The 12,327-nt window shown below is 66.0% G+C and overlaps 2 protein-coding genes across 7 annotated transcripts in view; one reads left to right on the top strand and one right to left on the bottom strand.

The window, feature by feature from the left end:
• CTNND1 (catenin delta 1) overlaps positions 1–11,921 on the bottom strand; it is a 28,399-nt gene extending 16,478 nt beyond the window's left edge. For 4 of the 6 annotated variants that reach the window (XM_065637019.1, XM_065637020.1, XM_065637016.1 and 1 more), the window contains exon 1: positions 11,696–11,783. The gene's annotated coding sequence lies outside the window, so the exon portion shown is untranslated. Of the gene's footprint in view, positions 1–4,029; positions 4,198–11,695 lie in introns of those variants that run through there. The other 2 variants (XM_065637021.1, XM_065637017.1) reach the window with 2 other exon arrangements.
• Positions 2,673–11,920, top strand: LOC135989854 (basic proline-rich protein). Its single transcript, XM_065636918.1, has 9 exons — positions 2,673–3,075; positions 4,280–4,440; positions 4,667–4,791; positions 5,472–5,602; positions 7,157–7,359; positions 7,479–7,597; positions 9,988–10,112; positions 10,794–10,936; positions 11,102–11,920. Exons 1-9 carry the CDS (start codon positions 2,673–2,675, stop codon positions 11,918–11,920), a joined length of 2,229 nt encoding a protein of 742 aa, XP_065492990.1.
• Positions 11,922–12,327: the final 406 nt, after the last annotated feature.

Below are 12,327 nucleotides of genomic sequence, written 5' to 3'. Positions count from 1 at the left end.
GGTGGGTCTGGCTGGGGCAGCCCCTGGCCCTGCAGCCCCATCGCCCCCACCAGCTGCTGCTCCCCGAGGGTCTCTCCACAGGATCTGGCCATGCTGAGCAGTGGGGCAGTGACCGAGTGCCCAGGGCCCATCCTGCACGCACGACCACCCTGCCCCACACCGCGGGCACGGCTCCATCGCAGGCAGGAGGCGCAGCAGGGCAGGTCCCGCTGCTGAGGGGCTCCCCTCCTGCCGTCAGGACACGCCACCACCCTCCGCCCTTGTTCCAACCAGAGTCTTCGGGGATCCAGGGTTAAAGACATAATTGCCGAGCAGCGGTGCCAGCGAGCGCGGTCCCCGGCGCTCCCCGCAGACACGGCCAGCGCCATCCTGGGCACCGTGCTCCCGTGCAGCTGACACACAAACCCCAAACAGCCGCTCAGCCTCGCACCCTCCAGCTGTGCAGAATCTGCCCCAAATCCATCCGGTGGCGGCTCACACACCAGTGTTTTGGGGAGAGGGGCTGCCTGGGCACAGCACAGCCCCTCGCCACTGCCTGACACCAGCCCAGGCATGGTCACCTGCAAGGTGACAGGGAGGGACGGGGACAGCCTGGCTCCGCAGCCGGGTCACGCCGGCCAGCGAGCTGCTCGTGACAGCTCGAATCCAAGTACACTGGATCCCTCAAGGGTGGAATTCCAGGGATTGCTTCGCACCCGTTCCCCCTCCTCCTCCCCAGCCTCTGAAGATACAACTACAGAGCATTCTTCCAAAGCCAGACCCCGGCCATCCTTGAGGACAGCCGCATGAAAGCCTTTTCATCATGAGAGAGGCACTTGCTGACACACCCGTTACTTAAAAACCCCAGCAAGCCAAAAATATTTCAGTTGGCTCAGTTCAGGGCAAAACAAAAAAGCGTAGAGATGAAACAGCCCAGGCAGAAGCACCAGAGCCACTTCCTTGGTGTCTGTCAGCACAAGGGGACCCAGGAACCAGCCACCCAGAGAGCTCCATGTCCAACCCCTCCGGCCATGTCTCATCTCCCAGCGCCCCAGCAGCACAACCCTGTGCTGTGCCGAGGTCCCGCAGCCAGCGCGGGTCCAGAGGGACGTCCAGCACGCGGGGTCTCTGAAGAACAGACCCTTTGCTGGCGGGGGGGCAGCCACGAGCCCCCCGCACGCACAGAGCTTCCCCACGGGTGCCACTATCATCCTCCTGGCTGGACGAAGGCTTGGCAGACACCTACGTCCCAGCCGAGCCCTCCAGAGCTCTGCTGCTGGGGGCAGCCTTGACAGGGCACATTTTTCCAAAACCCCTTGACCCTGCTTCTCGGGGGAATTGCTTTCTCCCAGAACAAATCCTTTGCCTGGAAAAATAATTTCCAGGGCCGAACCACGGCCATATCCACCTTGAGTTCACCCGCACCTCCTCTGCCCAAGGATGGAGTTCAGGTCTCGCAGGCGCCCCACCAGGAACACTTCCCTGTGGGCCACAGGAAGATCAACCCCGGGGCCCAGCGCGGGTGGGGAACTGCACAGCACAGGCCAGGACAGCGGGCACGATGCGGCAGACACGGCGCGGGCAGGAGAACCGACAGCCAGTGCCCGCGGCAGCACACAGCCCACCCGCGCCAGCCCTGCTCCGTGTCCCCAGAGACCTGTCACCCGTGGTCCTGGGATCCCAGGAGCCACAGCCACTCCCTCAGCAGAGAGGATTTTGGACAGAGTTCAACCCAAGCACCTACAAAGCCAGAAACCACCTCGGCCAGGCCAGCCCTGCCGCAGCTCCCTGCTGACAGACACCAGGCGCTCGCTGCCACAGCCCCTGGGGGCAGAGCCACACGGGCCCGGCCGCCGAGCCCCAGCCGTCCCACAGCTCTGCTGCTTGTTTGTGTCCCCGGGCACCTGTGAAGCAAGCGGCAACGTTTGTCACCACAGCGGACACCCTGCTGCAGGGAGGCACAGCGAAGCAGCCCTTCCCCGGCTGCCACCGCTGGCCGTGACCAGCACTGGGGACCAGCCCCCCACACCCAGTGGGCAGGAGGGACGCGCTGCCCCAGGAGCTTGCTCCTGCCCCACCACAGTTCCCAGCACCGACAAGACAAGAAAAATGGCAACATCGCTCAGAGAATTTGCCTTTCCCTATCAATTTGAGGGACTCTGAGGAGAGCCAGCTGGCTGCCCGCCCTTCGAAAGCGAACATCGACAGCTCTCGGCACCAGACCCCCATCCTCGGCAGAGGGAGGAAGCAACAAATTCTCCTGGTTCCAGTTGCCTATCATGATGCACTTAGGAAAAACAGAAACCCCATCAATAATTCAAGCCTGCAATTGTCCAAGCGCTTGCAGTGCATTACACTTGCTTGCTCTGCACAGGTTCACAGCCCTGCTAATTCACCACAGGCTTCTGGTCAGTCTCAATTAGCTAAAAAATAAATGAGCCAACATCTTTGGCATCTTTCCACCCCCCTGAGGACAGGGTCCAGGCTCACAGATCAGTCCCCAGCCCTCAGCCTGCCTGAAGCAGCAAGCACTAACGCTAGCCAAGGCACAGCAAGCAGGCACAGAGCCCATGAGATGAAGCTCATCCCCATCTGTGTGCAGTCCAGGAGAGCACAACAGCCCCTGGGGAAGCAGGACAGGTGATGGTGGGCAGCAGCTCCCACGTCCCTGTGCGGGTGACGGAGGTCTGGCCATGGCTGTTTCTCTCCTGGCAGCCTCACGGCAGGAACAGGCCCGTGCCCGGCGCTACCAGCTCCCACCACAGCCCGGCACACCGCGAGGGACCCGCCTGCCCGAGCAGACACGTCCCTGCCCGTGGGTTGTGCAAGACATCTCGCTGATGCTGCCCGGCCCTGCCAGACCCTGCTCTGGGAGCGGCTCTCCCGCCTCCTGCCCGGGCCTTCGGCTGCCTCATCAGCCCAGCCCTGCCGGGAAGGGCTCTCCCAGGGCAGGTTACAGAGCACGGGCACACCGGACTTTGGACTCCCCGGGCAGGAACGGGCTGCTCCCGCAGGCGGGTCAGACACCGCCTCGGGTGCCTACCTGTCCCCTCCTCCCCGGGAGCCGTGCCCAGGGCACCCGGCCCCAGCAAGGAGGTGGGTGAAGCACCGGGGCGGCCGCCACGGGTGGCAGCGGGAAGGAGCCACTCGCCACCCGTCACACCCAACTGGTCAGACCGGCAGTGGGACGGCCGCCTGGTCTACCCCAGTGGCCAGGGACAGGGCACGTAGGCGAGTTGGGAAAGCCGCCCCCCCCCCGCCCAGAGGGGAGTTACCTGGAGGTGCAAGCAGGGACGCACACAGCACCTTATAAGGGAGTGGGACAGCATCGAGCAGGAGATAAGGAGGGAGATAAGGTGCAGGGCGGGGCCGCAGTGCCCTGCGGGGGGGAAGCAGGAGGCTGCTGGTCAGCCCCCAGCAAGGGCAGGGGGCTGAGAATGCACAACGCCCACCAGGTCCACGTCTACAGGAGGGGTCTGGACAGAGCTGGGGTTGTGAAACACGGTGGGCGATTCCCTGGGGAAGGGATCTGCCCCGGCCCAGCTGAGGTCACCAGATGGGTCCACGGCCGCCCCAGCGGGATGGAGAGGGAGGCAGCGGAGCAGCCAGTGAGGAGCAGCGCGGGGTCGGCCGCAGAGCAGGGCTGGTTCTGCTGGTATGCCAGCAATCCGGCCGCGGGGCAGCTGTCCCCGGCACGCGAGGGGGCCACCCGTCTGAGCAGGGCCAGGACACGCACGGAGAGGCTCCTTCCCTCCCGCCTGGGCTGAGACCTCCCGGCAGGCCGGCGGAGGTGCCGACCCTCCGCGCTGGCTGCAGGGAACAGCCAGCACCACAGCAAGAGCACAGCGAGCGGGAGACACAGTTTCCCTCAGTGCTTTTGGGGAGGACAAGCATCCCTCCCAGCAAGACAGCAGCCAAGCCACCAGGCTCCAGGCAGACACCATCCACCCACAGTCCCAGAGCAACAGAGCCACGGGCCCGGAGCCTTCCTGCCAGCAACATCCCACCGCGTCCAGCCTCCCCGGGATGCCCCAACGCTCGCCCAGGTACCGGGTGTGCGTCCCCCAGCCCAGGGGCGGCAGCGAGGCGGGGTGCCTGCCACCCCTCCGCACCCAGCGGGCACCAGCCCCGCGTTCGCAGCCCCAGGCCCCGGGAGGTTCACATGTCGGGAGCCCGCCAGCAGCACAAAGGCGGCTCTCTCCTCTCGGTGGGAATGTGCAGCTGAGCGCTCGGCGGGGACAAAGGGATTTCACAGGCACATCCCGGCCGCCCCCCCCGGCGTTCCCGCTTCCTGTCACAGTAGCACCAGACCTCGGGGCGCAGCAGCAAACAAACACCCAGCGCCGGATTCCGGGAATGGGGCCAGAGCATTCCCGGGGCTGGCCGCGCTCCGACAGCCAGCGGGCTCCGGCTTCACCCCTGCAGCCCCCGGCTTCAGCCCTCCGGCCCCAGGAGCAGCAGGTGAGCTGGGGGGATTGTAGGGCAGCTCCCTGCCTCCTCTCTGCGCCCCAGGAAGGGCAACCACCTTGATAGGGGACGCGAGATGTCCCTGTGCACACAGGGCTCGCTGGAGCGCTGGTGTTGCGCTGAAGGTCAGGGCTGCCCCCCGGCCCCAGGCACTACACCCCCGCCCTTCACCCCGTCTCTGCCCCCACCCACCGCCCATTCAGCTGCCTCTCTCCCACAGCTAAAACAAACACCAGCCCGGCTCTGCAGAGATAAGGACTGTGCTGGCAGAGCCCAGGGAGCAAAGTCCCCCTCAATTAAACCCAAGGCTGCAGCACCACGGGAGCTGCCCCCCCGCCAGCCCGGGTGAGGAGGACATGGAGATGGGGTGAAGGTGCTCTAGCACCCCGTCCCAGGGCAGATTCACCTCCTCAAGGGCTTACGTTGCTGCTGGCTGCCCCAGCACAGGGGCTGCAGCCCGGTGGGCAGCGTCCCGGGAGGATGAAGGGACCCTCCCTCCACTGGGCCATGGGCACAAGCACCCGCTGCCCTGGACAGCCCTGCCAGCACAGGGTGCAGCGCAGCAGGACGATGCGGTGCCAGCCCAGCACCAAGACACGGGTTTGGACCCCCTTCCCAAACATGGAGCCCTCAGTGCAGCCCCACATCCCTTTTCCCAGGGAAGCCATTTGAGATAATTTCCTCTCCCAACACCTGCACCAGGCTGGCCCAGGGCCCGGCCCCACTCAGCTCCGGGTACCCTGCTCCGACCAGCACAGGAGGGCACGGGGCCTGGAAGCGGTGGGATCCACAGCACTGGGCTCGGCCAGAGCATGGCCAGCACAGGCCAGCCTGCCTCATCCACTGTCCCTACGGGGAGCACCCGAGCCACCAAGGAACCATTACCAGGAATCTGGAGAAGGGCAGGAGCCCAGGGGCCCCCCACCCCAGCAACCCCCCGCGGGGTCTCCCTGCCCAGGGGAGCCCAGAGCAGACAGGGCGCCCTTCCCTCTGCCAGACGGGCCACACGCCTGTCCCCTCCCCAGGCTGAGTAAACAGGCGGCCGGTGAAGTCATGTTCGGTGCAAGAGCGGCCAGGAGGGAACTGCTGAGATTAAGCCCAGCCACCCTGGCAGGAGCAGCGGGACCCCGGCCCCCCCTCGCCAGCCCAGGCTCAGGTAGGGCAGCCAGCAGCCTGAGTCACCGCATGATCACCGGGGCCAGGCTGAAAGCTCCATCCCGCATGACCTCATCAGGTGCTCTGCTCTCTAATAGCGTGCGGCCACATGCAGACACAGCTCCGAGGGTCCCGCCAAACAGTAGCGAACGGGTGAAGGAAAGCCACCGGAGAAGCACCAGCAAGGGCCAGGGACTGAACCGCGCTGGGGGTGGCGAAGGGGCTGCTGGCTGCGGATGGGCTGTGGGAACAGCGGGTCCCACGGCCGGGCGAGGCGCGCACAGGGGCTGGCACGAGCCAGGGCTCACACACCGCAGCAGGGGACAAACAAGGCAGCAGGACTTCGATCTGCCCCAGCCCAAATTGTTTCCTGGTGCCACATCTGGCTGCTGCTCCCCAGCCTGCTCACTGAGGAGCGGCCCAGGCTCGTGCGCGAGCCGAGGGGAAGGAAACCTGTGTTTCCTGGTCAGACGGGAGATGACATCGTGACTTCCCTTTCCCGTCAGCTTCTAAACACAACGTCCTGCCAAGGGCCGCTCCCCACTGCCCCCAGCCTGCCTGCAGACACCCTGGAACCAACCGGGGATGCCGGGCACGGGCACCGGCAGCCCAGCAAGGGGTCACCATGGTCCCCAGAAGACCAGGCACCGACTGGCTTCCTGGAGGCCTCCTGCCCCTGGGAACACATTATTGCTCCTTGTCTATGGTGGTATCACATTCCTGTCTGGCCTGGATCATCCTACAAGCGGAGAGGGGAAGATGCTATTTTCTGAAGCCACGAGCACACATCCGTGCCCTACACATGGGTTTGATATCTGCACATCATCACTCCAGCACATCTGCTCCCCGAGACCACAGCGAGCGTGCACTGCCGCTCTCCAGCCTCCCCTCGCACACCTCGTCTGCTTGTTTGCACAGCTCCCCCAGCCAACAGCACACACACGCAGGGCCACCTGACGCTCTGTGGAGTCCCCAAGGCTCCCGGAGGCAGGACGGGGACAGCCCTGGGAAGCTGAGCCCCCCTCACAGTGTGGCTGCCGCCACGGCTGCGCTCCCGACCGTCCACCTGCCCAGGGCGGCTCCTCTCGCCACCCAGGGAAGGGGAACAGAGAAGGGAAGTGGAAGGGAAGCGGTTTTCCACCCAAGCTGCTGCCTGCAGACAGACACTGGGCAGAGATCAAGGGAGAGCAGGTTTCCCCATTTGCCACACCGGTGTGCTCCAGTGGGGAGCTGCAGGGCCCTGGGAGCTCCCTCCTGCAGGTAAAAGCAGAGTGGGGGGGGCGGGGGGTAAAAAAAAGCAGAGGGGAAAGAGGGCTCCAAAGTCAGCCTGGAGCAGGCAGCCTCCCCACATCAGAGCAGATTTCTCCCAGAAGCACCCCCAGGCTGCCCCCGCTCCCCCTGGCCGGGGCTGACAGCCCCCTCCCCGGTGCGAGGCAGCCTGAGCCCGGCATGGCAGCCAGCGCTGCGTGCAGCAACACGCTAAAGAATGTGTTACTCCACTGGGCAAGGGGCCTGCCAGCGGCATGCAAACACGACCGGTGACCCACCCTTCCAGGTCGGAAAAACTCGTCTTTGCAGTTCGACACCCTCCCTCTCTCCCACCCGTCGCAGCTGCCCACGCGCTGCCCAGCACCCCCAGCTCCCCTGCGCCAGGAGCACCACGGGGAAGCAGCCGGGATCTGGGAGCTCTTGTCGGGAAAGACAAGCCTGACCGTCTCACGAGATGGGGGCGAGAGGAACAAGTGTCAGCTGAGGACGGCAAGAGGCCTTCCTCCTCCTGGCCAGGGTGGGGATCGGTTCTTCACGTTCACCTGCTCCAAGGCCACACAGCTCCCAGGCTGGGCCACCTGGCCCCAGGTAATCGCCCTCCTGCCCAGGAGGTGCTGCTGCACCAGCCTGGTGAGACGAGGGGAGAGAACTCCTCTTGCTGCCCGCCCCCGCCTTGTCCCGCCGCTGTCCCCTCGCCCTGCTGTCCCCAGGGCCGCGGCAGAGGCAGGTGAGGCCACGCCGGGTCCGGCGCCCGGGGCCGCAGCAGGAAGCTGCTGAACTTTGAGCAGCGTTCGTGCGAGCGGGGCCAACGCCCAGGGGAGCGGGAGCACCGGGGCTGGAGCCACGGCAGCTCTGCCTCACGCACCTGAGCCCAGCGCTGCTGCCAGCCCGGGGACACCCTCGAACCAGCCCCAGAGCTGCACATGTTCAAAAAGTGCTCCCAGGACTGCAGGCCTACCCCAGCCAGGCTGCAGGAGGGTTGCTCCCAGGGCTCAGCCCCGCACCCGAACTTGCCCAGAGCCCCCTGCTCGTGCTGGAAAGCCAGCGGCTCCCGGCCCAGCAAGGTGCTGGCCGAGCGCTGCATCCAGCCGGGCTGCCCGCACATCCCACATCTCAGAGCCACCCCCACCTTCTGCCACACTGAAAGGCCAGGGCTGCGGTTTCACAAAGGAAACTCTGCTCTCCCATCAGCACAACATCAGAGCAATGAGCCGTTCAAACTAAACTTACAGGAGACACGCTCAGCCTGGATCACGTGCCCAGGCCCATGCTGGCACAAGCGTTTTCGCAGCAGGTAAGAGCTCTGCAGCACAAGGTTAGGGACATGGGGACAAGCTCCCGGGCAGCCGCTGCTCCTCAGTCGCTGTCCCCTTGCGGGGAAGCTCGTCTCCCCTGCGCGGCAGCTGGGACTGTTCACTGCCACCTTGGTCTGAGGCTCGGGCACACCGGGCATCCCACTGCCAACCTCCGACCTGCAGCTGCTCTGGGCTGGACAAAGCAGATGAGGCGGGGGTGACAGGCACCCCAGGTACGGGTTCACCCATCCTGGCACCATGCCCAGCAGCTTGTGCTCCTTAGTCACTGGTTTGCCCCACACTCAGAAGCCACCTCATCCCAACCCCCTGCACCGCGGGTTCCACGTGGGCCACAAGAGAAGCAGCGTCACCTGTGGGGACAACTCCAGCTTGCCCCCGGGGAAACAAATGGGGACGGGGGCAGCATGGCAGTGGGGTCAGACGGCACCGCTGCCACCCCAAAGCTCACTCAACGGGCTGAGGTCGCACAGGAACGTGACAGAGCAGATGAACCAGGTCAGCCCCGCGTGCAGCAGTGACTGCGCACAGCGACGCTGAGCCAGCGGCAGCAGCGGCTCCCGTGTGGGGAGGAAGGCAGATTAGTAAAAAGCACAAGACAGGCAGAAGCCGGACAGACTCACTGCCCTGCTGCTGGGAGTTTCCAGTACAAGAACTGGCTCTAAGAAACAGTTTCCCCCCGAGACAGCCTCCTGGGATGGTAAGAAGCAAAAAGAAGGTTGTAGTCACCTTGGGGAAGTCGAGGACTTCGGTCAAGAGCCCGTAAATCCAGCCCCTTTCCGACAGGCTCAGACCGAGATGCCTTCCTGCCCTCCGTGCCAGAGGACAGCCTCCTCTGGCAGCCAAGCCCTGTGTCACGGCAGAGGAGCCGTCTGAATCACCAACAGGTTTGGGTTTTGTCACCGCATCCAGGCAACACCTGTTGCCTTTTATGGACCAAACCAGCCCCACGGTTCTGCCTGTTGTCAGCGAGGCAGGGACAGCGGAAAACACCCACGCTGCGGAGACCTGGGCTGTCAGAGCCAGGAGAACTCTGTACTTCCCCAAACACAGTACGGCCACAGTCTTGGGAAAGGGATCCGTCCTCGCCAGCAGTAAATGAGACATGGTTACAAGGGGTTGTTGGGAAGAGAAACCAAGAGACTTAACCAGTACTCTCCCCTACCAAGGTCACAGACACTGGTAAGCTATTTTGAGATGCGGAGCCTTCCAGGCACGGTCCAAGCTATCCTATTATTTTCTGGTTGTCCTGAAGCCATTCCCAGCACAGACACAATGGACCAAGGTCTTATCTCCATGCCAGAGGCTGGAGGAGGGAGGAGATGAGAGGCAACCCAGGGACAGGGACTGCTGGCTCGTGATCTGGGCTGGACCACTGCTCTGACTCCCAGCCCAGCCTTAGGAAGGGATGGCACTGAGGGCTCCTCAGCCACAGCGATGGGGCCTGACCTCCGAGTGGGAAGGGAGGAGGTTCCCCCTCCGTGGCAGCCCAGGCAAGCCCAGCATGCTCCACAGAGCGAGCGCTTTCATCCTCCCACGCCTTCCAGGAAGGCTCCGCGCGAGATTCCAACAAATGCTGCACATCACGAAGGACAGTCGTTTGCATGCAACAGAGCCCCAGCCAAGTTCGCTCAAGTGGAAAGAGAACAGATTTTAAAAACCACCTTTTTTTTTGCTTTGAAGTGCACAAGTGAACACCAGCAGGTAAGATAATCTGTCTCGAGAAAGCCCTGGAAGCAGGACGGAGCAGGTGAGGGAACCGCAGGGAGGACTGAGTTTGTCCCTGCTCGGGCTCTTCCCACAGCCCCAGCCGCTTTGCGGATCGGCACACTCGGAACGTGCTGCGGGCACCACAGACAGGAGCCCCCGAGCCACCAGCCAGCCGCTTGGCCCCATCCACCGCGCCCAGGAGAGCTCCTCAGAGGAAAGGTGAGGTGCGGGAAGGGAGGCTCCAAACGCAACCTGCGACCACCAACCACAACCTGCGACCACCAACCACAGGACTCTCAGCCTACCTGGGTCCTGGAGGTGCTGAGCTTTCCCTGCTCCCCGCAAAGCACAAGCCTCTTCTAAATTCCACACCAAGACCTGGGCAGCTGAGTCCAAAAGCACCCGCACAGCGCAGGGGGACACAGGGTGGAACTGCCAGCAGCTGTAGTTGATACCGTGACAGATCCCACACCCAGGCAGCCCCAGGCGCTCCCGTCCAGCCCACCAGCAGCCTGCACAAGGCCGGGTGCTACAGTCCAGGACAGGAGCCTTGAGCCCTGCCAAGCGTTCCCCGCAGGGGAAGGACAGCCCAGGTCTCCCAAGTAACACCCTGTTACCCCCATCACCACGAGCTCCGTGGAAGAGCCTGGGCACCAAGCCCTTGCTGGGGAGGGAGGCACCTCCAGCAGGTCCAGCCTCCTCTCTAACCATCAGAGGAAGCTTTGCTGTCCATGCTCACGCACTCAAAGCCCAGGGGCACAGTGGAGGTGCCCCACGTCCCTCTGCAAGGCAGGCGGGCCTACCTGTGCCTCTCAGAGGCCAGGAGCCCTCCTGACACAGAGCCGTCCAAACTTCTGCGTGCTTTCCCCAAGCTAAGTCTCTCCTGTGCAGTGCTCCCAGGAACGGGAGCACCCACGTTGCAGGAGAAGGTGATGCCACAGAAGGCCACCAGCTCCTTGCACAAAAGGTGCTGGGCAGCTGAGCTGCTGCTCAATGACAGTGCGGACAAGGGGAAATACAGAAAAAGCAGCCGGCTGAGCGCAGTGAGCACAGCGGGGTCATGCCTCCCCTGGAAGCGTTTCCATGTCACCTGGCAGCTGCGACTCCGGCAGACGGGTCCGTCGGGTTGTTTTTAAACCCAGAGCTGTTCCATGGAGGGGGGACCTGCCCGCTCCCCCCACACTCTTGACCATCCCCGGGCACGCCAGCCCCTGCCCCGCCGAACAAAGGCGCAGGGACCGAGATCCCGGGGGTACGCGCGTCCCCAGGCAGACGCGGCCGGGCCGGGGCCGCGGCGCGAGGCAGAGCCGGGCCGAGCCCCGCGGAGGGACCGGGCGCCAGAGCCCGCACAAAGGCGGCGGGGGGCGGGGGGGCCGTGCCGGTGCCGGCCGCGGGAAGCTGGCACACGGGCGGCCTTTGTTCCGGGCAGGGAGAACGGCGGAGGCGGCACCGGGCGGGGAGCGGGGCGGCCACCGGCCCAGCCGCCTTTGTGTCGCTCCCCGCGGGCTGCGCCGGGCCGGGCCCCGCCAGCGCCCCCGCCAGGGCCGGGCCCCGCCACCCGGCCGGTCCCGCGGGGCGCGGCCCCGCCTGGCACCCGGCAGCGAGGGGCCTCCGGGGGCCCTGCACCCACCGGCCCCGGCAGGAGAGCACGGCCCGGGGCGGGGGTGGGGGGGGGCCGGGGAAGGGGAGGACGAGGGCCGCCCCCCCGCCCCGCTCCCGCCGCGGGGGCACGCGGCGCCCGGCAGGCACCGGCCCCCCTGCCCCGGGCAGGCGGCGGCGGGAACGCCGAGAGCGGGACTCACCGTGGCCGGGCTCCTCGGCGACGGGCGGGGGTGGCGGTTCCGCCCCGCGGCGGCTCGGCCGCCCGGCCCGCTTCGCGGGGATCCGAGGCGGGAGGCGAGGCGCCCGGAAACGGGCGGCAGCTGCGGGCGGCGGCCGGGTCCCCGGCGGGCGGAGCGGTGCGGTCGGAGCGGAGGGTCGGGCCGGGCCTGGCCGCGCCGTGCTCCCCGCGCCGCTCCCGCACCTAAAATGGAAGTTGCTCCGGCGGGCCGGGGCGGGGCCGGGGCGGGGCCGGGGCGGGGCCGGGGCGGGGCCGGGGCGGGGCCGGGGCGGGCTCCGCCCCCTGGCGTCAGCGCGCCCGCGCCGCCTATTGGGCGGGAGGGGCAGCGGCGGAGCGGCGTGTCCGGTGGGGTCAGTCCCGGGAGCGTTCCGTGCCGGTGGGGTCAGTCCCCGAGGGATCTGTCCCCGTGGGGTCTGTCCCCGAGGGATCTGTCCCGGCGGTGCATGTTCCCCAAGCGGGATCCACCTCCAGGCAGTGGATCTCCGGGGCGCGGGCTGTGGCCCTGGGGTGGGTGAGGGTCTCCTCGGGGACAGCCCAGCCCCTCGCAGCCCCTGCACAGTAGAGCCCCCCCCCAGCCTGGCCTGCCAGAGCAGG

This window comes from Caloenas nicobarica, chromosome 5, assembly GCF_036013445.1.
Source record: "Caloenas nicobarica isolate bCalNic1 chromosome 5, bCalNic1.hap1, whole genome shotgun sequence".
Lineage (NCBI taxonomy): Eukaryota > Metazoa > Chordata > Aves > Columbiformes > Columbidae > Caloenas > Caloenas nicobarica.
This window is presented reverse-complemented; position numbering and strand designations above follow the sequence as displayed.

What these genes read in the sequence shown, in the direction of transcription:
- LOC135989854 (XM_065636918.1), top strand. Translation starts at nt 2,673, where the DNA reads ATGGCTGTTTCTCTCCTGGCAGCCTCACGGCAGGAACAGGCCCGTGCC. An exon ending in CACCCGGCCCCAGCAAGGAG is followed by an intron (nt 3,076 to 4,279) that starts GTGGGTGAAGCA and finishes TTCCTGTCACAG; the next exon opens with TAGCACCAGACCTCGGGGCG. An exon ending in CTGCCCCCCCGCCAGCCCGG is followed by an intron (nt 4,792 to 5,471) that starts GTGAGGAGGACA and finishes TCCCCTCCCCAG; the next exon opens with GCTGAGTAAACAGGCGGCCG.